Consider the following 27,414-nt stretch of genomic DNA (forward strand, 5'->3'; position numbering starts at 1 on the left):
ACAGTCCGCACAAGATCCGGACTCAAATTTGCGTAAGCTCGACTAGTTGAGCAGAGTCCTCGACTGGTCGAGCACTGTTCACACGACTGATCGAGTCGGCCCTCAATTGGTCGAGCACTGTTCACTCGACTGGTCGAGCCGGCCCTCGACTGGTCGAGCACTGTTCACTGAGCTCGCTGGACTTTGAGTCGAGTGACCCTCGACTGGTTGAGCACTGTTCACTCGACTAGTCGAGCAATGCTCTCGACTGGTCAAGCAGTGCGATGATTCCACTATTTATGGCATCTGAACCGCACCACATCTCCTCTGACCTGAGGAGGAAAATCCCATTAATAGCTTGAGCCCAGCTTAGGTCCACAATGAGCTAAGTACAACCTAAAAGCTGCCCATAATGTTTATGCTGGTTCTAGGTCCCAGCTCAAGATTTTGTCTACAAGAGAGCAATGCTCACACAACGAGTTGGAGTATAAATAAGAAGCGGATTGGCTCACACCAGCTATATAATTGTTGTATTGACGTCAGCAAATTCTGTGGGTCTCATCACGAGGTATGTGTTATATCCAAACCATCCATCCATTTGGTGAGCTCATATTAAGGCTTGAGAAGAAAAATAAGACACATCTAACTATCAACTAGATGACACTGAAAAAAGCAGTGGGGGATTGAACGTCTATCATTGAAACCCTTTTTCGGGTTACAAAAGTTTTGGATCAATATTAAATTTGTTTTTCCTCTTCATTCAAGTCTTTGTGACCTTATGAACAAATTGGATGGAAAATAAACGTTATGGTGGGCCCTAGAAATTTTTTAACACTGAAAATCATTATCTCCGCTTCTATTTATGGTGTGGTCCAGATGATCTTTGGATATGATTCGTTTTTTGGATAATGCTTTAAAATTATCTCTAAAAATAGATGAAGGGTGTAGATATAATAAATACATCACTGTGGGGCCCATAAAACTTTGATCTCCTTTGAATCGTTTGTACAACTCGGAGCTCGAGGAGCGTTAGTGCTCGTCTTCACAGACACGTAACTACAACAGCTATATAGCTGGTGTATGGTACACTAGCCAATCTGCTTCCGTATAAATGAGGCCTCCAACACATCTGCATTAAATAGGAGAGGAAGCCTCTGCTATGTATTTTCTTTTCATTTAATGTTCTCTCCAATCAATGCTCTCTCTCATCTGCTTTATTTAAATAAATAAATAAATAAAAATTCTCCCAAAATGAAACAGGGATAATGTGAACCTCCGTGCTCATATATGCACTGAAGTCTCGAGCTTTCACAAGTGTGGCTCATGGATGGGCGATCTAAGCTCTCGTGGGAAAATAGGCCGACCTACTGAAGGACAGGCTAGGTCAAGTGCCCTCGCGAGCAATAGGTCTGACCTCCACTTTGAACCACATCTCAAATCCCAGGCCAAGCTAGACCTCACTAGAGAAACCGAGCTTGACCTCTGCGGGTAGACAGAGCTCGACTTCAGTGAGAAGACTGTGCCCGACCTCGACACGATAGAGCCCCAGCTAGCGAGATCAACCCTTCAACATCAGGCCGAACCTGACCCCAATGTTGGACCAAACCTGACCTAACCAAGGCCCCTTCGGCCCGCGATTCGTGCCGAGGATCACGAAGACCATCTCCCACGAGGGATCTCCTCACCGAAGATCCAGAAGAGTTTGCCACGCGCAGGATCCGAATCCTAATATGATTCTATCCCCGATAAAACGGGAATAGATGCCTTCCATGCCACCACCTCTTCCCATTTATAAATAAGAAGGCTTTCGGAGAGGAGAGACATGCACAATCTCTAGACCTAACCCTTGTATACCCAACTAGACCCATATTCCTGACATTGGCATCGAAGGGTCCTTGGCACATGAGCCAAAATCTTCTTTGCTTGCTCTTTGTGCAAGTTCACGAGCCAAGGGAAAGAGCGACTGTATTTCTACATCAACATAAGCTATTGTTTCGGGTGAGGCTCCCCGTGTATAGATGGTCCCCAAATAATCTGACCTGATTGGGAGATCAAAGCTATCCAATACTTAGTTTATTTTTTCTTCAAATCCAAATTATTCTTGTACTTTCTTTATAATTTTTTATTTGGAGGTTATACATAGCATAAATAATGGATAGAATGTAGGCTCCATGGCAGGCCTCTAATTAGGTAATGTACACCACGAATGGTATTGGTCCGCGGATCAAGTTGATCGCACTTGTATATGAAATTAGACGTTTGTAGAAAGGTTCAAATTCAATAAACATGTGTGGGCCACTTTAACAAGTGCACTATATATCCAATATTTGGTACTTTTTGTTGGAATATTTGGTTGAATTAAATAGACTATTAAAATCTAGAACCAAAAAAAAAAAAAAAATCAAATTAGAGATGGAAAACTTATATATTTGATTCGAAGCGTGACGTGAGTCACTCAGCCTGAAATTGAATTCGCTTCCCTTGGACAGCATCCCGAGTGCAACAGGTTTCCAGAGCAATCGACCTCCAGGATACAGCGACTATAACCCGGTCCCAACGGTACACTCACTGTACGCGGGCTCCAACCACTTGCAGTTTAACCCGAAAGTGCTGCGCTGACTAAGCAACGAAGTCATCAATTAAAATTTGTAAAACAGAATATCAGAGAAAGTTTTATAAGAGAGATGGATTTTCGTATTTTTGAAATATGAATTGGAAGTCTTTACGTAGACTCCACTATCCGGAACAGACACATCTCTCTGATTTAAAACGAAAATGCGCAAGTGCGAGTACACTCTTACAAATAAAGTCTCGCAAATACCCCCACACACACCCACACCCACGTGAGTACACTCGCACCGCACCCGCACCCGCGCCCAGCCCATCCTGTCTCGTCGCAGACATGGACTCGGCTCGACTTAACGCGCGCGCATGTGGTCAATGGCACAAATTAGAACAATTGCTATAGCCCCCCTCCCCCCCGAACCAAATTCACATGTCCCCTGAATGGGACTCAAGCCCAAGGCAAAAGGTCAATCTTATATATAAAGATATTCTCTTTTGTCAAATCCGATGTGGGACAAAATCCACTACTCAAAAGCATTAAAATTTTCAAATGTTGAGGGAAATCGAAAATTTTAAAAACCAAAATTTGATGTATATTTTGAAACAAAATACAACACTTTTCATGCTCACATCATCCACTGCTCAATGAATATGCAAGCTATTAATGTGCAGTTGGATGGTGAAAATTGATACTTTCATGCTCACGTCATCCATTGCTCAATGAATCAGCAAGCTATTAAGTGTGCCTTTGGATGGTGAAAACTGGGCCAACATGGTAGCATTCTATCAAAACCTTTAGGGGTATTTGGTGCATGGAATTAGATGGTACTAAGTGGGATGAAACTTTAAATCCCTTAGTTTGAAAAATCATCCCTATTTAGTTCATTTTAGGTTTCCAACATTGAATCCTATGCATGGAGTAGGGAGGGTTAAGATGGCTTTCCCAAGTGAAATCCATGAGATTTCCTCCAAACAGCATGAGCTAGGAAGTTCTTACGGTGGGCATGGAGGTGGGGCTCACCTTGATATTTGTGGAGAATCCACCCCATTAATCTGTTTTACAGGATCATTATAGGGTAAGTGACAAAAAATGAGGTAGATTTAAAACTCAGGTGGGTCACACGGAGAAAACAGTGGAGATTGAGTGACTGCCATTGAAACATTCATATGGCCACAAAAGTTTCGTATCATGATATAAAATTTTCTATGTTGTCATTTCATCCCAATAGGAATGAACTTATAAATAGTTGGGATGACATATAAACATCAAGGTGGAACTCAAGAAGGTTTCAACGGTAGGAAATTATTTCCATGCTCCTTCCTCTCGTATGGCCGGCTTGAGTTTTGGATCTGCTTGACTTTTCGTATCATGTCCTAAAACGATCTCACAAAACAGATGAATGGGGTGGATTACTCACAAACACCAAGGTGAGCCCCACCTTACTTTTCACTATAATTTTAACACGAATTTCGAGATTGGTAGTTGTTTTCTATGTACAACCAAACACTATATGAATCAAAACATGTATTCAAGCCTTACATTCTACATGATCCAAACACCAGAGTGAATAGCTCACTTCCATGGCATTAAGTGACACAGACAAGTGCATTTGTTGCAAAAATAAAAAATAAAATTCCATCGCACTTAATACCATATAATTCTATACGCTAAATACCCCTTTAGGGTATTAAGTGGGATGGAATTGCTTCTTTTTTTTTGTAATAAATGTGGTGGATATCGTCACACACATATGAAGCTAAAGAACAAACCTACTCTCAGTTAGAGAAGATCTTATATACATATCAGTTGAGAACACGTATTCTGTAAAAAAGGCCCAGAGATGTTTTCATGGCCAAAGCTCTAAAGACGGTTCTCTACCTTATGATAGGTGACCAACATGTGCAAAGCGCATTCAATTTACAATGTATAAAAGAAACCTCACTGAGGAATTTCCATTGTTGAACTATTGCTTGACTAGAAGTTGTTGTGAGTTAACTTGACGGTCAAGGCATAAGTCGGGTTAATGTGGTTGCTCCCATTTTCTAATGCAGAAACTCCATTTGAGGACTCAAAAATCTTGAAAGCACTCAAGAAACATAAAAAATCATATTACAATATAAGCATTCTAATTAAAGGAATTGGTTCGAGTACTCATTTTGAGTTGGCTATGATTAGAACCTTCACTGGGTCTTTGTTCAAGTCCTAGTGTAACTAATGCGGGTGCATTTTCACACCGGGCTCGAGTGAGGTGGCCCGTGAGATGCAGGGGTACAGTTGGGGTGGGCAGCCTGCGGAACCCATGGATTTGGGGCCCGTGTGAAGTGGGTGGCTTGTGTGAGACGGAACCCATGGATTTGGGGCCCGTGTGAAGTGGGTGGCTTATGTGAGACGAAACCCATAAATTTGGGGCCCACGAGGAAGGTTCGGCCGAGGACTTAACTCATGGATTTGGGGCCTGAGTTATGAGATAAAGGGATTAATTCGCCATATTCTATCAGTTTGAGCTTTTAGAGCAAGTGGTTAATTATCATGCATCAAATTGGTATCAGAGCGGGAGGTCTTGTGTTAGAGACTCCTCATGGGGGTGATTAATGCAAGGGTGTTTTCACATTAGGCTCGAGTGGGGTCCCTTGTGGGATACAGGGGCGCACTCATGGTAGGCGGCCCGCAAAACCCATGGATTTAGGACCCATGTGAGGCGGGTGGCTTGTGTGAGGCGGAACCCATGAATTTGAGGCCCACGATGAGGGTTCGGCCGAGGACTTAACCCATGGATTTGGGGCCTGGGCAGTTCATTCTAGTTTCTAAAACCTTGATTTAAAGGGAATCTTGGTTGTTTCACTTAAAACATGAAACTTCAATTTCTTTTAGAATTTTCATTTACTAAAAGATTTCAGTAACATAAGTCAAGCTTGCGTACACTATATGATCGAGGGCATAAAGTTTTTTCCACCAGCAAATGTTTTAGTTTCAGTAGTCTTTGTTAGGAATCCTACTCGCAGTTGCACATCAGTAGTCACCGTACCTGGTTGCCATCCACGTCCATGACATACTCGTATTAGATTTGGCCCATACGTCAGGAGCTCTTCAGTTAGGGTGCGTTTGGATCTTAAGTTGCTTAAGATAAGCTACTTATTCCACAAGTAGCTTATCTTAATTTCTACTTATTAAGAAGATAAGTATGTTTGGCAAACAACATACTTATCGGCTTCTCCTCTCTTTCGTCTCTCTTCCTCTCTTCAGCAACTTCTGAAAAGTAGAAAAGCTAAAAAAAATTAATTGAAGTGATTATGTATTTTTAAGTAAAAAAGTTACTTATAAGTTATAACTAATCATAAACCAAACTTACTAATCTGAAATAAGTAACTTATCTACTGTTGTAAGTAGAAAAAGTAACTTATTTGGTGGTATCCAAACAGGCCCTTAATGTGCCCTAGTCAAAATCAGACCAGTTTAATCAATTAGGCGAGCCTCATGCGTGTGCGAATAACTGGATGCTTAAACAGGCTAGTTCATGTGTATGCTTTCCTCCCTGATGAGAAAATTGGCCAATGGTTTTAAATAGCGGTTCCCAAGTGCTACTCGCCAGGAGAAAGAAACTGGTATGACTTGCCTCAACTCGTTTAGTTTCAGTCAGTTTTGCTCCAGTGACGCTTTTGCGTGCCCACCAAAATTGTGACAACTCAACCAGGTTTTGGACAATATTTAGAAGCATGGAATGGTTCGATCTACGATCCAGGACTAATTAACAGCAGGCCACATGGTGAATGGCTTGGATCTCATACAACCAAGCCACTTTGGCAGGCTGCCTGGAGATTGATGGCTGCAAGTAGCATTCCTCGTTTTGGGTTTGTGCTGGATACCAGTTTGCTGAGGCCTTGTTAAACATAACCCACAGCTAACATTTTTGAGAACTTGATCATACATACTAAGATTCGGCTACCATTCCACACCTATTGTAGGGTGCAGATAAAAGTGGAAGCTCTTCAGGCTCCACTGACAATCATGAAGAAAATGACTTGACTAATGAGACAGCAAGATGTTACATGACAAACACAACTTACTCAGAAAGAATCACGGAATGCAGAGCAGCATTACTTAGTTTAGATACTGCTGCGGAAAAGGCACTTCAGTTATTCACAGACTTGAGGTTTCCGGTGGCTAGAGAAGATGTGCTGAGTGGGCCCGCGACTGAACTATCAGATTTAGCATCGGAGCTTGTCCCATCGATAACTAGGGAAGTTCAGGAGCTTGCTGATTTGGTGCACTCTAGCAAGATGAATTCCTGTTTGGATGCTCGAGTTGAAGCAGTTGAGTATGAGCCACTGATCGGGAAATTCGTGGAAATGACTCATATTGGAAATGATTGGTTACTGCCAAATCTGAGTTGACGTAGATGAGTTGCATAAAACTCGTCTGAGTCTTAAAACCATGGGAAGGGTGGTCATCAGTAGTTCTGATTCTGATCATTTCTGTTTGAGAGCATTATAGCCCCATTGGCTGAAGAAGTGGTCTTCATCGGATCATAATCTTAAGTGGTCTTTGCAGGTGATTGACTGCTGGCTAGCTTGTAGGAATTATAGAGTCTTGCTCATCCGCAAATTTAAAGTTTTCTGATAATGCAGGATTATGTATGTGTGGTTCGCCGATTTCTGATCCCAATTGATCTGATGGACCTCATGTGGATGGGGGATGACCTGAAAAGGTCCTGAGAAATGCAACAGTATTGCACATTCAACAAAATAGTCCATCGACTGAAGTGTTGCGAACTTGGAATCCTTCAATACAGAAATATTCTGTGGCATCTGCTGTCTGCAGACAGGTCCATCAGATCAATGGTTTGGATCGCTGGCACCATGGGGCATCCTGTGTGGGCAAGCTATACCTTTGCTGTTGTGTGGGACCGTGTAGGCCCGATGATTCAATCTCCATTTGGTTTTGGAGAAGGGATTTGCTAGTTACTAGCAGAGACTTGAAAAGTTGGAAACTGTGTTTGGATGCAATTTGGAATTGAATTGCAATGAGGAAATGACCTGCAAATCAAATAACTACAGGCTGAAGTTATTTGTTGTGCTGGACGCAGTCATGTGTATGTTGATTTTGAGCGGTTCATCTGTTGGGCCCAAATATGGATGGGGCATATTGAAAAATACACTGAAATGCAAATTTGAAACAAACATCGACGTTTGTGGGAAAAATGGGCTATGATGCATGGGAAATCTCTTCAATGCGACCTTTGGGCCACACAGCACACCTCTTGTGGGTCCGATTATACTCTTCAAATCAGTGTCTGATATGGCTGAGAGTTTGAAAATCTCGTATATTCACAGGAAGTCATATGGTAATACGGAATACCACGGGATTTTCATAAAGTATTTAGCATAAAGTTTGCCTGACCTTCCTAAGGGTAACGCGGCATTGCTTTCCTAGAAGGAAAGAGTTCATGTGGAGTAGATCCACCTCGTCTATCATGTGGGCCACCTTGTGTTTGTTCATGGCAATTAAGGTAGATTCAACACTAGATTGGGCTATACCATAGTAAGTAGTTAAGATGGAAAGTCCCACCATTAAAATCAACCAAATTGTGTTTGGCCTACTGACTTGTATATTTGGTTGTTGTGGTGTTTTAAAAAAGTAATGCTTGTGATGGGCCAACCTATTAGACGGAGTGGATGTCATATTTACACAAAAGGTTGGATGATACGTACCGGCTGGACACTAAACGGTAATCCAGCCCGACGAACTTGGACTTCTCTTTTTTATTGTAAAAAAGAATTTCGCCGGACGCTCTATTTTGATTTATTTATTTATTTATGGGACTCACCTGATGTGTATGCGTGATCCACTCCAACCATTAGATGTGTAATCTTATGTCGGGTAAATAAGACAAAAATCAAGGCCACCCGTGATTTAAAATTAACACCGTGGTGAGCTGACCCGAACGGGCCACTCTTTTCCAAATATCGTTTAAATCACTCCTCTGCTGGCATTACCAGGATTAATTACCAAAATAACCCCACTTCTCTTCCAAGCATTTTGAGTATTAATTATCATATTAAATTACGCCAAGCAGTAGTGTCTTGGGAAAAGGAACCACACGGACTCCCACCTCTGATTTTTATGGGCCCACTCTGACGTGTATGTGAGATCCACTCCACCCATTAGATGTGTAATCCAGTGATAAACCTATAGCCAATAAATCAGGTTAACCCGTGATTCATATGGGCCACACCAATGGGAACAATTAGGAGGGAGACATCCATCCTTGATTTTTACAGGGCATTTCATGACGAAACTGTGAAATCCATTCTATCCATTAGATGTCACACCAAAAGTAAGCTTGGGTCCCAAAAATCAGATTCATATATGATTCATGTGATCCACACCATGGGAAATAGTTTAGTGGGTTAACCTTTTCATGTACACTGTTTCCAATAGTGTGGTCGACCTGAACTAAGGATGAGTATGAAATTTGAAACCTTAATCTAACATGAAGTGACATACCTGATGGTTGGGGTTGATTTTACATTAACAAACCTATGGGGTCCACCCAAGCCGTGGCCCCTTTTCCATGCCAAAATGAAATTAGTCGGGAAGCATTTACTTGCATTAATTAAGAGGGACTGGCTTCGTTAAATGCATGGCTAGTTGGACGAAAATGCAATGTCCAACTAGTTGTGTGTGAGCATGGCTCTCTCTCTCTCTCTCTCTCTCTATATATATATATATCATCTATTCGTCTGCTGGTGAGTTAGACATGAGTAGCGGGTAAGATACACCACATGGTGACCCAACACATAATCCTAAGGTCGCCATCCCATTCCCACTGTTCCACATGGCGTGGCCCAATCAAATTTTGGATCTAGCTTATTTTTGAGCGAGTATAGAAGCTGATGGAACGGAGTGGATTTTACATTTAGAAATGGTGGTTATTTTTGAGCGAGTATAGAAGCTGATGGAACGGAGTGGATTTTACATTTAGAAATGGTGGTGCCCAAAGAACCTATGTTTTACGAGGTGCGTGAAACACGTAATGAATAGAGAGGACTGCCGTCCCTCCGCCCCCCTCTTATTGTATTCTCTCCAGTCTCCCAATCTCTCTGTCTGACCGTTCATTCCACGTGCGTCGCACGTGCCATAGCCCCTGTGCACCGAATCCATACGGTACGGTAGTGGTACAGATAAGAGGAGATTATTATCCGATTTCTCTTACACGGCATACATCACCAGACACAGTGATGGGCAGCGCTGTTCTGAGAAACGGAGCACTCCTTGTCGTCTCTTACCGAAGCTGTTGTTTCAACGCACGCTTTCCGATATTAGGCTTCTCATTCCCCCTCAAACAAAGAAAGCAATGCCCACCAATAGTAACCGGGAGCAGCTGGTTTCCCTTCAGGAGTTTCTGTGCACCTTCGGAGGCTGCGGAGACCAGCGTTGTCGATTCTATACCCTCTTCCTCCTCCTCCGATCCAATAAAGGAAGCTGCTGATGCCTTGGACATGAGAGTTGGACGTATCCTAAGAGCCTGGATGCATCCAGAAGCTGATTCCCTCTATGTCGAAGAGGTAGATGTGGGCGAACCTGAACCTAGGACGATATGCAGTGGTCTTGTCAAATTCATCCCTCTAGAGGAGCTTCAGGTGCGTCCTCTTACTCACTCATCATCCTCTCTTGTGTTCTGAGATCCTTGGAATCTTCTTAGGAGGCGTCCCTTTAAAACCTAAGGGGTCATTTGGAATCTTCTTAGGATGCGGGTCATTTGGATGCCTGTAAATGGGTCAAGTTGTAAATGATTTACATGTACATCATTTACACATTGTGTTTGGATGACAAAAAGTTAGGGATTTCATTTACAGCCTAACCTAACGGCTCTCCATTTACAGGCTAAACAGGACAGACTGTAAATGATTTACACCTGTTAATCGTTTACAACTTAAATAATTTACAGGCATCCAAACAACCTCTAAAAGCAATTTATCTAGAAATAAACCACACAAACACAATGTATTTCTGATGGGATTCGGGATCTATCAGGGTTGAAGCACTCATATGGGAACAACTGGATCAAAGTTAATAGCTCCTGGAAAAAGCAAAAGGGCCCGCCACATTATTTTTGTTCATCTTCTACCATTTCTCAAGCGGTAGGACTCATCCGCCATCCATTTTCTGCGCACATTCCAATCATGGGCTGCATTATCATTTTAGAAAAGAAGGGCTGCATTTCCCAGATGAACACATCCCATGATCACCACAATCTAGCCTGTGGCCAACAGATGAACTGCTCAGTGAAAATAATCAGCGATCTAAATTCACTAACCACTATCAACATGATCTTAATTATGCTTCATCCTCAATGGGAGACTAAACGGAGACTAAACTTATTGCTCAGTTCTTGCCTTCATATAGGAGGATCTGAGCTTGAATCCTCTGCTTTGGAATTAGTTGAAGGTTTTGAATCCTCTGCTCTGGAATTAATCGAACTTTTTTTTTTTTCCCTGGATCAGATAGCACAAGGACCAAGATGCAAGTAGGGCTTGGTCAATTGTGGTCTAGCCGTGTTTCTATTTCTAGGAATGATCTACTGAGCATGTTGGTTCCAAGCTTAGGGGAGTTGGTTGCATCTGGGTCAAGATACCAGATAGGATTTTATCGGTAAAACCCTTTAAAGAGTAATATGGAGTAATATTCCGCTTGCCACTCTATGCATTGATCTTTTCATGGCTTGTTATTGGGGACAATGCCCTCATGGACAATCAACTGGAGAAGCTAAATATTGTGAGTTAAGGTCCATATCTCAGTCACAGTTACAATTACGTGACTTCTTCACCACTTAATCACACTTGAAATTATGTAATTTTGGACTTGCAATTATGAGACTTCTTCTTCTTCATTGCTCATGCAGTAAGATGCATTAGATGGACAGTCCGGATTTACTGGTACACATCGGACAATCGATAACCAAGAAGGTATATTTGCAATTATGTGACTTCTTCTTCTTCTTCTTCACCACCCAGTCACTCTTGCAAGTATGTGACTTCTGCTTTACCACTCAGTTGCACTTGCAATTATGTGATTAATTCTTCTTCTTCACCACTTAGTCACTCTTGCAATTATGTGACTTCTTTTTCTTCTTCACCACTTGGTTGCATGTGACGTCAAGAAGGAGAAGAAGTAGTCAACATAATTCCAAGTGCGACTGAATGGTGGTGAAGAAGAAGAAGAAGAAGAAGTCACATAATTGCAACTGCAACTGAGTAGTGAGGAAGAAGAAGTCACATAATTACAGTGCAACTGAGTGATCATCGAAAATGTGAAATATTTGATAGGATCCGTTTTGGGAACGTGGAATGTACAAGAAATTCAAATGATCAAATTATAGAAACCGACTGAGAAATATGCTCCCCCTCCGATAGGGATCCTTAGTACAATTTCAATTAGCTTCTTAAGGTGAAGAAGTCACATAATTACAAGTGCAATCGAGTGGTGAAGAAGAAGAAGAAGAAGTGCACTTCTTCACCACTTAGTCAACGATATGGATTCTGCGTCAAACCCCTTCTGAAAAAAAGAGAAAATCACCGAAATATATATATATATTTTCTCTGAATTTTTTAATGGGATTACATCCTAAGGGGATTTCTACCAATCCTTTTCATTTGTCTGAAGAGAAAAGGGGATTTGGGTGGAAAAATTGTGATAAGAGAGCATATGGTACTGGGAATTCAATTTGTGAGTTTTTGTTAATTTAATTTAAATTGTTTCTCTTGTTTAAGTTGCTTAGGATATGTGAAATGGAGTCAATAATCCATAATTTTGCACATTTTGCATGCTCAATCATAGATTTTGACCTTCACTTTTCAATTTTGGGGGAAATGTGGAGAATATTTCAAAATTTCCCTATTTTACCCATTTAACTTGCAATTAGAGTGTGAAAAAATCATGTGAGAGTGCTTTATAGGTTGATCTACAGATTGACGGAAGTAATTGAAATTTCTCTATAAAAATATCGAAAAACAAATAATTTTAAAAAAAAATTATATTGGCTAGAAGTTATTTGTTCACAATATTTAAGTATTTATGAGTGTATACTAATGTTAACCTCAACCACACTCATTTATTTATTTCAAAAATAAAATTTTAAATTTTAAATTATAAAAAATAATAATTATTTTTTAAATAAATGCACCATACATTGAAAGCCTCTTTTTTTTTTTGTAAAATATTTTTCATACATATCTTCTATGATTTGTAAATGATATGAACTAATTCTAGATATAATTACATCACTTGCAAAGGAAACTTATTATATGTACTTGTTCATTTTGATCTTTGAGTTTTAAGTGCATAATGAACTTTTGTTGAAAAATTCGACCAATATTGCATTGTTTCCCAAAAACAACAATGCATTCTGTTGTACATGCGATATTTCCCATGCAATACTGGTATGTTTCTATATCCCAAGGGTGTGATACATGTGTCGATACCAATAGATAAATCACCGCTTGCAGTTATGCGCCTTCTCCTCCTCCTTCTTCACCACTTAGCTGGAGTTGTAATTATGTGACTTTTTCTTCTTCTAGGGTTTAGGACGAGAAAGTAAGGAATTGACATTTTCTATTTCAAGAATAAAAATTTGAAAGGTCGTTGTAGAGTTTGACTATAGAATGTTGGCTTTTAAAAGATTTTGATTGGGATTTCCTACATTTCATTTCGTTGAGGGGAAACTTAGGCAGATGTATAATTATTGGAGTCATGAAGTGCTAAAGTTTATGATTCTAACCCAATTAATTTGTGTTGCTACTAATAAAGCTATCTTAAATTGTGACAATTTCTAGTTGGTCATCTTGAATCCATGCTCTCACAAAGGATGGTAGAAGGGAAGACTTCCAAGTTGAACTCAATTCAATTCCTTTATGTAATATACCACGTATTCTTCAGGTTGATTTCAACATGATAAGGTTCTCTCTCAAGAAGTTGGGTAGAAGTAGTATAAAGACAAGCATGATAAGCTTTCTAGAGTTCATTACTCAAAGCAACTTGATTGTATTTGTGCCTTCACAAGGAGGTATTTTGATGTCGAAGAATAATCTCTAAAGGCTAGCCGCTAGTTAAGAGAAAGTTGGACTACCTTCCAGTTTATGTCTCTTTGGAAATCAGTTTGGCAGTGCCAACAAATCCAATTGACCAAAACCGATACCAAATGAGAACTTGATTGTTTTGGAAACATCAGGAATTTCACCCGGTCCTTCACCATTTTTTTATTTGGGGATATTTGGTAGGAAAAGCCAAATTTCACCTGGTCCTTCACTACACCTTTTGGGTTTATGCCTTATTCTGTTGAGGATCTCCTTTTTGCCTAGCATGGGGGATGTGTTGGGATTACATGGTGTGCCGTAAAGGCTGTTATGGGGCTGTAAAGGCCGTTACGTAAAGGTAACGGTGGCAACCGTTGCGCGTTACGGGGTCGTAACGGCCATTATGAAAAAAAATGACCAATAATTGCCATTAACGGCACGTTACGTCCCCTATAAAGGTCATAACAGCCCCATAATGGTCTATTATGGGGCAAATACATGTTTTTCATACTTTTTAATCAACATTATGGGGCAGATACAGGTTTTTCGAGATTTTTTTCAATTAAAAAAAAAAAAGACCGTAACGGCCGTTATGGGGCTGTAACAGCCGTTATGCCCCATATCGTAAAGGTAACGATGGTGCCCGTTATGGCCATTGTTACTGTTACTGAACACCTTGGTTGGGAAGGATCTCAGAGTTAGTCAGTGTTTGGTTATTCTGGCAACCCTTTGGGCCATTTGGAATAAGCAATAATCATTGCTTCTAGAATTCGTCCTCTTTTTTCTCTTGGGTTGTTTCTATCTCTGGATCTCTGATCCTAGTATTTTATTTCTCTTTTTTGGTTGTAGCAGGCCTTTCCTGTTCTCTTTCTTGCCTTTAGCGGTTATTTTTTTTAAAATAAATTGATGTTAATCTTCATAAATTGATGTTAATCTTCAAAAAAAAAAAAGGAAAAGAAAAGAACCAAATTTCTAAGAATTGTGGGTTGGATTTAGTTCATGAAAACATTGAAACTCATCAAAATAAGGTTTGGGGAATGGTGTACAAAAGTTCTTTACAAGATCGAAGAGCGAAAAGCTTCCATATTATCATAGCTCCTAGGCATTGAATCTCATGAGAATATGGTAATTTATTCGAAGTCCCTCACTTATGGTGTGTTTGTTTTTCTAATTTCTGGTGTAATTTAAAGTAAACGAGCCATAATTTACTTTTCAGTGTGTTTGGTTAAGAGAGAATTATTGCACAAAAAATGAGAGTTAAATACAAATGTGAAGTAAAGAGGTAAAAGGAAATTGTAATCATTACATTTTTACATACCAAAAGGCCCATTTTAATGGTAATTCCCTTGTAAAGCAAACAATGGTATAATTAGGGGTGTACATGAATCAAGCTAGCTCTATTAGCTCGCTCGACTCGACTTGAAAAAGCTCGATTCGACTTGGTTCGAAGCTGAGTTCGAGCCGAGTTAAGCTGATTTTTTGAGCTCGAAAATGAGGTCGAGCCGAGTTCAAGCTGGCCTCAGCTCGACTCGACTCGAATCGAACCCAACTCGAATCGAACTCGGATCAAACCAGTTCGGTGACTCGGTTACTTAGATATTGATGTTGCTCACCAAGCGTTTGATGAAATGACTCAACGAAGTGTGGCTGGTGCCAAGGAAGGTATGTATATGAAACAAATACCCTTTTTTTCTTGATTTTTATGTTGCTTAGAAGGTGTTTGATAAAATACCTGTAAAACTACTATTGCTGTTTTACATACAGTGAGATTTTGAAGGTGCGGTCCATGTGTTTGAGAAAATGTTGCACAGGCGAACTCAGCTCGAACTAGCCCGAGCTGCTGACCAAACAGAGCTGAGCTGACCAGTCAGGCTCGAGAACCGAGCCGAGCCGAGTTCAAGCTGGGGTCAGCTAGTGGCCGAGCCGAGTCGAGCTGAGGCTAGCTCGATGCGGTTCGACTCGGCTCGACTCGATGTACACCCCTAGGTATAATGTGATCATTGCAATAAAATGTAAGTGATGTCACCACTCAATTACAAGGGTTAGTAATCATTACTCATTTCTAGCCAATTACTGTTGTAATTGGAAAACCAAATAGACCCGTCAAATTTGGAATGGAGTTTATGGGTATTTTAAATATGGAGGAATTAGTTGCCCCATAAGTGAAGGGACTCATTGATGCAAGACACATGCATGTGGATAAATAAACAAGTGAGATCAATCAGCAGCTTAATCTAAATAATTAAAATTTACAAACTACGCTAAATCATCATACATATCAATACTCATGCATTAGACCATGAGAATTTCAAGGCACATATGTAATAAGTACACATTGCATGACCATTAAAACACTAATTGATAGGATCTTATGGATGTAGAAACATCCAATTAGCATAGGAACTAATTTAAATCAAAAGGGGAAGCTAATACTAATTAGGGTTTGCTTAATTAGGGTTTAGGCTAATCTAGGGTTCATGGGATTTCGGGGAAAGGTGAAATTACAGCTTAGGTTGCTTGATTGGTTAAAGGATTTCGGTTTTCAAGTCCTAAGTGATGGGAATTGTAGAATTGGAGGGTTAGGTGTTTGGAAATTTCAGGTCAATTACGGTAATTAGGAACCTAGGGTTTAGAGGATTTGGGAAATTTGGGAATTTAGGGATCTAGGGTTTAGGTTGGGGTTAGTGTTAGGGATTCAAGGGGGTTTTGATGGGGAAATAAGGAAGAGTGTAGGGCTGGCCGTACGACCAACTATGATGACTCACATGTGTGGTCATACGGTCACATGTGTGGACGGTTTTGGCTAGGGTTTGATGATTTCACAGGTATGGGTTTGGTTGGGTTAATGTGGGTGAAGTAAGCAAGAAAGAAGGAAGGGATTTGCATATGTATAGATTAAAAGCAAAAAGGAAAAAGATGAAAGTTTGCATAAAATGCCTCTTTGAACAAAGCAAAGAGAGAAAATGGAAGAAAAAAGAAAGCCTCGCACCTCCGTTGAAGAGGAATGGCATCACACCAAACCTAAATCCAAATCACTTGGAAGCAATCTTCAAATCACATGAAGAGAGAAAGAACTTGGGTGGTAAAAATTACAATAATGCCTTTATTATCAATTTACCAAATTATCCCTAAAACTAAATAAAATGTAACATAGAGCTCATAAAAGTCCAAAAATGTAAAATAAACTAACAAATAAACCCTAAAACAAATCTATGCCATCAAATGGCCTATATGCCGCCCATCGGGCCCCATGGGTGGCCGCGATCTCGATTCGATGGTGATAATGGTCCTCGATCGCGATCTAGTGGTCGAAATGATATAACGATGAAGATCAACGGCCCAATACTCCTTGGAATGTAGCTCATGATGATCCGGGCCAAGTGGGTCACGTGTATGGGTTGTCTAGCCATATAGATACCAATGCTCTCCTCTTCCTTGCATACACTCGAATGGATGACGCGCGTAAATCCTCATCACTCATGGTCGAAGGTGGGATATAGGAAGGGCTATCTCCTAAGAAGATGAAGGAGATCCACCACCATCACAATTTTATAGTCCCACATATTGTGTCGAATTGGAATGACCAAACAATTTTTCCATCCACAATCTAATAACATATTCCTTAACAAGAGAATTCGCCCGGGTGAGAGAATACTACCTTGGAAGTCTAAAAGCAAGTGTGGTCTCTTAAGCCATATACCCTTCCAAAACAAATTCTTTTACTGCCACCTACTTTGAATTTAACACCTTTTGTCAACGATTGGCCCCCTCTAGATTTATTTCCAAATTTAGGAATTGCTTGCAAAATGAATGATCATTCCTTCTCATCATCGCTCCTTGTCATAGGGATATGTCCAATGAGTTCTTTGATTTTGTGGATTTATTGGTCAGATTGAAGAATGTTGCCCCTTCGATTCAAGAAAAAGATGTAATGGTTTGGAAAGTTCATAGTTCGGGCCTCTTCTCCGTTCGCTCCTTTTATAAGTTAATTAACGGGGAGACCCACAATCTTCATCTCTTGCATCTCTTTTGGTCATACGATGCTCCTCCTAGAGTGATGGTGATGACTCAAAGTTTATAAAAGACGAAGGCGGCCGACGAATACATCTTTATGGCTCGAAGATGGTTCGTGGCGCAACCAATGAGGATTTTGAAGACCCTACACGTGTCCCTGGATTAATTGAAGGCCCCACATTAGGAGGACACACGTGTAGGATGGGTTAGAAGACTGATCTATTGCGCGGAATTTTATTTTTTTATTTTTTAGAAATCTTTGTTTTGTGCGTTTTCCTTTCCTTTTCTTTTGTCATAGGTGAAATCTAAATTTTATAAATATGGAGTTTTCTACCCTAAACCTAATAATGTTTTTTTTAATGAAAGCTTGGTGCCTCCTATCCCTTTCTCTCTGTGGTAATTTCTTCTCTTTTCCTAATCTCTTCTCTTATTCTAAATTCTATTTCTACTCCTTCAACATTCTTCTTCTCTTTTTATGCATAGTATTCTTTGATTGCTATTGACCCTGAAAATCTGAGAATTGATCCCAACCCTCTCTCAGATTTTTCAGTCGTCCCTATTCCAGAAATCATTTGATTTCCTGGACTAGAGAAGCTGCATTGATTGTTGGATTGAAACCATGCAAGATCGGGAGGTTCCATCCCTCGCCGGATCCAATCCATGCATGATTGAATACGGTACCGCAGGATTGTGATGATGATCTGCAAATATTGCATGTTTCCTTTGTTATTATATTTACTATGATGTGGAATGTTGAATATTTCAATTGATTTGCTTAGTTTATTTCGCTGGATAATTTCTGTGCTCACACTTGCATTTTAGTTTAGACCGTCCTACATCAGATGACTTTTAATGCAGGGGCATTTTCACATCAGGCTTGAGTGAGGTGGCCCGTGGGATGCAAGGGCACACTTTTTTTTTTGAGGGGGGGGACCCATGGATTTGGGGCTCGTGTGAGGCGGAAGCCATGGATTTGCGGCCCACGAGGGGGCGGAAGCCATGGATTTGGGGCTCATGAGGAGGGTTCGGCTGAGGACCTAACTTATGGATTTGGGGCCTGGGCTATGAGATAAATGGATTAATTCGCCGTGCTCTATCAATTCGAGCTTTTAGAGCAAGTGGTTAATTGTCCTGCATCAAATTGCTATCAGAGCGGGAGGTCTCGTGTTCAACACTCCTCACCGGGGGTGATTAATGCGGGGGCATTTTCACACCAGACTCGAGTGGGGTGGCCCGTGGGATGCAGGGGCACACTCCCTGTGGGTGGCCCGCGGAACCCATGAATTTGGGGCCTGTGTGAGGTGGGTGGCTCATGTGAGATGGAACCTATGGATTTGGGGCCCACGAGAGGGCGAAAGCCATGGATTTGGTGCTCGCGAGGTGGGTTTGGCCGAGGACCTAACCCATGGATTTGAGGCCTGGGCTATATGAGATAAAGGGATTAATTCACCATGCTCTATCAGTTCTAGCTTTTAGAGCAACTGGTTAATTGTCCTGCATCAAATTGGTATCAGAGCGGGAGTTCTCATATTCGAAACTTCTCACTAGAGGTGATTAATGCGGTGACATTTTTACATCAGACTCGAGTGGGGTGGCTTGTGGGATGCAGGGGCACACTCACTATGGGTGACTCGCGGAACCCATGGATTTGGGGCCCACGAGGAGGCGGAAGCCGATTTGGCGCTCACGAGGAGGGTTCGGCCGAGGACGTAACCCATGGATTTGAGGCCTGGGCTATATGAGATGAAGGGATTAATTCGCCATGCTCTATTAGTTCGAGCTTTTAAAGCAAGTGGTTAATTGTTCTGCATCAGTTTTTCTTAGCTCATGGGAAGAAAGAGAGTTTTAACAATAGACAATTTGCAAAGAAGGGCCCTCATTCCCCTTAATATTTGTTTGATGTGCATGGATGATGCAAAATCGTTTGAACACCTTTTCATTCATTGTAGTTTTGTTTGAAAGGTGTGGGACTCCTTCCTTTCTGCTCTTCATTCTGCATGGGTTATGCCGAGTTTGATTGTAGACTTATTTTGGGCTTAGCATGGAGGCGGGGTGGGTAAACATGGGAAAGCTTTGGGGCATCTTCTATTTCTTGTGGTGCTTTGGTCCATATGGGGAAAGCATATGAAGTGATGCTTTCGAAATTGGAAATTTTTGTACGAGGAGGTCATTAGGGAAGTCGAATATAATGTTTTGGGTTCGGCTTCTGTGTAAAGCCTGATAATCCAGCCAATCTCTCATTTTTTTGAGTTGTAGAGTTGGGTTATATTCTTTTGTGTTTTTTCTGCTTTTTTCTTTTCTTTTCTTTTTTTGTTCTCTGAAAAAGTAAAATAAAAATAAATTGCGACAATTGTAGTATACCTCCCAATCTCCTAGAGGAAATCTCATTGAATTCTTTTGCAAGCCTCTTTGCTACTACTCCTGCTTGAATTTTGAAGAGGGACAAGTACTTAAGTGGTACGTTGGGAGATTTTTCATGGTGGATTTAATAAGGCAATGAGGTTGCCAAGAGGGAGGTGGGATCTAGGTTTGCTTGAGCTTATGGTCATAGTCTAAGTAGAGAAAAATGCATACTATATGAAATCATCATAAGTTACCACGAGGAAATTGTATGCATTATTTGTTAATCCTTCTTTAATGCTTTCAACATATATATTATATTTGTTTGTGTTAACATGTGTTATTACATTCTTTTATTTAGAAGAGAATTAAGTAATTTCAGTTCATGCAGTTTTATTTGATACGAATAGATATCACATGCAGGACACGAAAGTTATTGTCCTTGCTAATCTTAAGCCAAGGAACATGCGTGGTGTCAAGTCAAATGGGATGCTTATGGCTGCTTCTGATGCATCACATGAGAATGTTGAGCTTCTTTTGCCACCTGAAGGTTCAATCCCCGGTGAAAGAATTTGGTTTGGGTCAGAAGATGAAAAGGAAAAGCAACTAAATGCTGCTACACCTAATCAGGTATTGTCTTGAAGCTTCAATCTTCCATACTTTATTAAATTGCTCCAAGTTCATATGTTAAATTTTGTTTTCCAAAGAAACTGCATTTGTTTGTCCCAGGTAGCTCCTTTAAAAGCTACATTTTGGAATTCCTTCAACATGATAATTCTCCTACTCTTTCTCAGATGATTTCAAATTTTTGATAATAATGTTTTATGGTCAGTTCATGCATATGTTGTTTCAACACATTTCTTATTTGTAGTTTGTGCACAACAAAGTTTACAATGAATTGATGGGAATTCTTGTAAATGTTTATTCTCTCTAGAAATATCAAATGCTTGCTTGTGATTGAATATTTTGAATTTATTTGTTTTCATTGAGAATGTTTTGTGCGCATCATCACCACTACCACCATCACTACCACATGCACTACCTTCCAATGTGTTTTTTTTTTTTTTGAGAGATAACAAAAATATTTATTGAGTAACCGTGAAAGCAGGAAAAAATACAGGAATTAAGAAGAAAACCAGGAGGAAAGATCAGCGAGCATAGCTGATTTTACAAAGAAAGCCCATTCCAAGACAACATATGAATAGTTTTACAACAGAGCAGTACTTGTTATGAAAGCAATGACTATTACTGGCGTTTCAAATGAACCATAAATTTCCCATCGCAACTAGTCTCCAAATGGATTTTCGGGACTTCCCCACTCCTCCATGCCAAGCCCACAAGAGCTAATCAATTGACTTCGGCATCATCCATGAGATATGAAAAATGCGGAAGAAGTGCTCCCAAACTTGGCGTGCGAAGGGGCAATGAATGAAAAGATGATCGATAGATTCTGCATCCCTTATGCACACGAAACATATGTTCGGGAGGATGGGAGACCTCCTTTGAAGGCTGTGTATAGTTAGAACTCTTTTCCTTCCTACAAGCCAGGCGAAAGCTGTTATCCCCCACCGGGGGGGGGGGTGGGGTGGAAGCGAGCGTGTAAAGAAACAACCAAAGGGATGGGGCGAGTCTTTGTCTTGAAGCAAGGGTGAGATAACTGGCTTAGGACAATGAATGTGGCTTCAAACCAGCCCCTTTCTCAGCTAGTGGCTTGTAAACTTCGTCCCATTTAAGCGAATGAAACTTGGCAGAATCCCCAGTCCCTTTCCAAAAGAAATCCCTCCTTAATTTCTCTAGCCTATCTAAAACTGGCTTAGGACACTTAAATAGAGACATGAAATAAATCAACATATTGGTGAAGGCCGATTTGATAAGAGTTAGATGGCCCCCCAATGAAAGATACCGATGCTTCCACCTAGCTAATTTTCTCTCTATTCTCTCAATGACTTTGTCCCAAAGATGCTTAGCCATGTTGCAATACACAACGGTAACCCAAGATAAGAAGAAGGATCCCTGTTTGCACCTAAAAATGGAAGCCAGCTGCCTAATATTGTTGCGGGAGACGTGAGAAAGCATTCACGAATTTGATCATCTGTGGTAAACATGCTAAGGGCCTTTTTTTCTTTTTTCTTTTAATGGGAAACACACTAAGGTCATTTTTGTTTCATCTACATGCGGTTACACTAGACGAACATGTCAGGGACATCTTTTTTAGTCTTTTGTTGAACCCTTTGTCCTGGACATCCATTCACCCTGTTTCTTTCTGTCTATGCTTATTACAATGAACACGACAGGTTCAAAAGAAAAAGATCTGGGAATCTATACAGCCTCATCTCAAGACTACTGATTCTTGTGTTGCTGTCCTTGGAGGGCATCCTATGCGGACGTCAGCTGGCGTGGTAGTGTGTAGGTCTTTGAAGAATGCAAATATATCCTGAGTAAGCTGCATCTTTTGTCGCTTTAGCCAGCTTAGTGATATTTGTAATTGCTACGGATGGCAAGGCCATCAGATTGGAAAGATTTGCTGGTGGTCCTATTGTCTCCTCAAAAGTTGCTGCTTACCCAAAAATAGAAACAAAAAGGGTCTCTTGCAACCAATACATTTGAGCTGGTAAAATATAGCAAGTTTTATTTTATGGTTTTCTTTGTGAAATTCTCCAAATTTTAGTTTGGTAGCCTAATCAAAATTTTATTTTGGAAGTGAGGTTTACATTAATTTCTAGATTCCTTAAAAATCTCTAGAGATTGGACGATCCAAAAGATATAAATTATATTATAGAAAAGTTGAATAATGGATGTAACACATGCACGCACGCACGCGGAGGGAGGAAGAGGGTACGATCATTGATTTGGACCATCATCATGTGAGGACCACCTTTGACTGCCCATTCCTTACTTTGATTGGATGATCCTAACCAACTATCAATGGCTATAAAAATGAAGTCCATATTGATTGTATTGGAAATGGTCCACCCATGATGTGGCTCACCCCTCTGGAAAACCACTCTAATAATATGATCCTAACCATCCATCAATGGATAGGAAATGGACTGTCCAATCTTATCTAGATTGTCAACCCCCTCAAGTTTTCCACTGTAAATCACACGATTCTGATTATCGTCATTTTTGTGATCTGCATCACTTTTTTTTCTTTTTTTTTTTCCTGCACCAGAGTTGTGATTCTCTACTCCTACCATTGATTAAGTCATAATATTTATATTGAGAATGTAGATATATATTATTTGATTTATGCAATGGTAGGCACATAATACCATGTTGATGTACAATAATAATAATAATCATCCCTCTTCATAATTAAATTGCAATGTCAAAATATTAGTTTTTATATGTAACTATGTTGTGTATATAGTATGTGTTGGAGTGACAAACTTGGTCCCCCCCTAATATACCATGCATTCGGGAAAGTCGTGATACTGCATGCTCGTTCCCATACTACGTGCACGATCCAAGTAACTTGGGATGGTCCATATACAATATATTCAAAGAGTTTCTATCAGACATTTGGACTTTAGTTGCACAAACTAATGCCGAGGCATTTTCACACCGGGCTTGAGTGGGGTGGCATATGGATGTAGGGGCACACTCGGGGTGGGTGGCCCTCATAACCCATGGATTTGGGGCCCGTGTGAGGCGGGTGACTCGTGTGAGGCGGAGGCCACGGATTTGGTGCTCACAAGGGGGCGAAACCCATGGAGCCCACGAGGAGGATTTAGCCGAGGACCTAACCCTTGGATTTGTGGCAACCCATGGATTTGGGGCCTGGGCTATGAGATAAAGGGATTAATTCGCCATTCTCTATCAGTTCGATTTTTCAGTTTGAGCTTTTAGAGCAAATGGTTAACTGTCCTGCATCAAATTGGTATCAGAGCGGGAGGTCTCATGTTCGACACTCCTCATCGGGGGTGATTAATGCGGGGGCATTTTCACACCGGGCTCGATCAGGTGGCCTGTGGATGTAGGAGCACACTCAAGGTGGGTGGCCTGCACAACCCATGGATTTGGGGTCGTGTGAGGCGGAGCCCATGAATTTGGAGCCCACGAGGAGGTTTCGGCCGAGGACCTAACCCATGGATTTGGGGCCTGGGCTATGAGATAAAAGGGATCAATTCGCCATGCTCTATCAGTTCGATTTTTCAGTTCAAGCTTTTGGAGCAAGTGGTTAATTGTCCTGCATCACAAACCTTCTAACTGGGTTCTGCTCCTGCTTCAATTCGCCCTTCAAACATGCACTCCAGCTCCATCTTCCCACCTATTTGTACTTGAGACATTCGGAAACAGATGCTTCCCAACTCTTATGTCGGGATCTGGTGCCACTTGGCTTCACACTTTGTGCAACTATAGTTTGGACCATCCATCAAGTGGACCCACCTTTCATTGCCCCCCACCCCCCAAAAAAATAAATAAATAAAATAAAATCACTTTTATTGGATGATCCTAACAATAAATTAATGGCTAGAACTGTGTGGTCCATATTTATCGTAAAGAAACATTTGACTTCTATCCGGAATGTGGGCCCACGTTTGGATTACCCATCCCTCTTATACATGATCTGGACCATTCATGTGGGACCCTTGATTGCTAATCCCTCTTAAAAGCCACTTTGATGGAATTGTTCTAACCATTTGGCCAATGACTAGGAAAATGGGAGCGACCATATCGATCTTAATAGAGAAGTTATGGTAATTGATCTAGGGCATCCATCATGTTGGGCCAACATTTGATTGCTCATCCCTCTTAAAAATCACTTTGATCAAATGATCCCAACCATTTGATCAATGGTTCATATTCATTATAATAGGGAGGTCTAGTTGTTGATTTGGACCATGCATGACATTGGGCTCACCGCTCACATTTGATTCCCATCCTCACGAAGATCTGCATTGATATAGTGAAAAGCATTGATATAATGATTTTCACCATTCAATCAATTGATAGGAAATTGACAGTCCACACACTCACACACATTAAGGGTATGGTCCATATTCTTTATTACTAGAAAATATCCTATCTGTGATCTAGACACTCTATGTGGTGCCCACCTTTCATTATCTGTCCCTCTGAAAAAAAATAACTTTGATTGTGTGATCCAAACCACCAATCAACATCAAGGAAAAAAGATGATTCAGAAAAGGTTTGATTGTTATCAATAATGGACTGCCATTCACTCTAAAAAAATTTCTTTGATCAGATGCTGCTAACCATATGAGCAGTGACTCATAAACTTGATGGTCTATATTAATTATACTATGAAGGGTCATTGATTTGGACCTTTCGTAATGTGAGGTCTGCCTTTGATTGGTCATCCCTCCCAAATATCAATTTGATTGGAAGATCATTTTCATCACACCAAAGGTCACAAAAGTGGATGTTTTGTGGAGTGTAGGGAACCTTCTCGAGCTTAACGCTAGAAAGACCTTGGGTCCCCCACTTCGTAAATTGGGAGATTTTAGCTTTTAAGTTTAATTGTCAAGTCCATGATATATGCCACTTTTAGCTAATTGAACAATTACTTAATTTATCAGTAAAGCTAACTAAACATATTAATTATGTAATTCATGAATTTGGCAATTAAAAATTTGTCAAATTTATGAATTTGGCGCCCATCCAAACATCTCCTTAATAGTTACAGAGAGGAAAAGCTTTTCCATTAAGGGAACAGAGAGGTTAGGGAGCAGAAGCTGCCTCTACATGTGCACAAATTGTTTTGAGAAATACTTCGTAATGGTGGTTTAGGTGATATCTGTGTGAAAAGGATATACAGAAAGATCTCCTACTGCGATATGGAACGCGTCCCCAGTGTTTTTTTTCCTGAGCGGGGTGATAATTTCTTTGCTGCATCTCATTTTGTCCTCCCCTTTTGAATTGGATCCTGCTTCCCTCCGTAGCCCACTGCTTTTTGGTTCCACTCTCATGAGCTCCATGTGTGCCAGTGTTTTTCCTCCAAAGCACCTCTGCAACATTTTGCTTTAATTTCATGTGCACCACTGTTTCCAGGTACTTTACTTTCACAAACTCATGTGTGCCACTGTTGTGGGGGTTTTGTTTTTAATTTCCTTGTAAAGTGACCGTAAGAAGATATTGGGAAGGATCCTGTTTGCACCTTATTTGGCTCTCTAACTTTTGGCATGCAAAACTTGTCATCAGCTCATCATTCTTAGAGAGCTTGTTTCCCATTGCAGGCTCCGGACCTTAAATGTGTGAGAAGCAACAATTAAGTCAAGCTTGTTGGCTGTGAGAAGCAACAATTTAGTCAATCTGGTTCAACTCCCAAATCATTAGCCAAATCCCCAGCACAGGGATGAAGGGAGGGAATACTGGAGCTCCTGTATCTGAAATGATTGTATCATTACCATTAGAAAAAATGGTTGTATCGTCACTTATCTTGTTATATCATTTTGGGGAAACAGCCAGCAATCATCATCATCAAAGCCTAATCCCAACCAAATGGGTTAGCTAAATGAATCTTGTTCCACCATTCCACACTATCAACGGTTATAATATCCTCATATAAACCAGGTCATCAGATCTTTTCGTCCAACCTCCAAAATGTCCCTTTGGGCCTTCCCCTTACTCTTTTAGAGCCTTCTACTTAAACCCACTTCGAACTGGTGCGGTTCTTGGTCTCTGTTGCACATGGCCAAACCATCCAAGTCTATTTTCCCTCATCTTATTACCAATTGGCACTGGCCCTGATTTCCCTTGAATGCATTCATTTCTAATTATGTCCTTCCTTGTCTTTTCAGCTGCACATCCTATGAGCATGTTCCTTGATTGGCCAACATTCTGGCCCATAAAGCATGGCTGGTCTTTAGTTTGGTTGGATGAAGTGAGGGAATATTGGAGCTTGTGTATATGAACGTGATTGTATCATCATTTCTCTCCTTATATGATATAGGGGAAAAGTTCAGCAGTCATTGCAAATTGTACTTGTGCAAGAATTGATGCATCCTTTGCTAGGACCCCCAACATTGTGAAATGGTGGATCCAGGGGCCATATATTTAAACAGTCAATGTGGATGGTAGTCCTCAAGGACTACTTTTGCAGACTTCCTAGACCGGGCTTTGGCCTTTTGCTGTTTTGCATCTTACCTTAATAGGTTTTAAGGATCTTTAAATTCTTCTTGTTGTGTTTTTTAATTACATGTTAGTCACATTATTAAACTATAGCTGCTTGTGGGAGCTGATTGACCAAAAATAAATTAATTAAATTAAATTAAATTAAATAAAAAGAAACACAAAACCATAAAAGTTTATCATATTATTGCTCAAATCACATACCAAAACAAAAACAAAGATATTGTTTTGCCTGTTGGATGATGCTCTTGTGGTGCCTCTTTGTTCGATTTTCAGTTTTGTTTGAATGGCAGTATTCCATCAAGGAAAATTGAGAACTTTCCTGTATTTTATCCGGGGTTTTGTATT

The 27,414-nt window shown here is 40.5% G+C and overlaps 1 protein-coding gene across 3 annotated transcripts; it reads left to right on the forward strand.

Moving 5' to 3' along the window:
* The first annotated feature begins 9,749 nt into the window (after nt 1–9,749).
* On the forward strand, nt 9,750–27,111 carry LOC131239181 (uncharacterized). 3 transcript variants are annotated; one of them, XR_009168081.1, is made up of 4 exons: nt 9,750–10,185; nt 20,395–20,601; nt 22,266–22,582; nt 26,736–27,111. XR_009168081.1 is itself a non-coding variant. In XM_058236746.1 (4 exons), exons 1-3 carry the CDS (start codon nt 9,784–9,786, stop codon nt 22,407–22,409), a joined length of 753 nt encoding a protein of 250 aa, XP_058092729.1. In that variant the 5' UTR covers nt 9,750–9,783; the 3' UTR covers nt 26,736–27,111. The 3 variants fall into 3 exon arrangements, 2 of the variants coding, with proteins under 2 accessions (XP_058092729.1, XP_058092730.1); XM_058236746.1 differs by having other exon boundaries at nt 22,266–22,409; XM_058236747.1 differs by lacking the exon at nt 26,736–27,111 and adding an exon at nt 10,580–10,686 and having other exon boundaries at nt 10,046–10,185; nt 22,266–22,671.
* Nucleotides 27,112–27,414: the final 303 nt, after the last annotated feature.

The sequence above is a fragment of the Magnolia sinica genome, chromosome 3 (assembly GCF_029962835.1).
Source record: "Magnolia sinica isolate HGM2019 chromosome 3, MsV1, whole genome shotgun sequence".
In the NCBI taxonomy this organism is placed as follows: domain Eukaryota; kingdom Viridiplantae; phylum Streptophyta; class Magnoliopsida; order Magnoliales; family Magnoliaceae; genus Magnolia; species Magnolia sinica.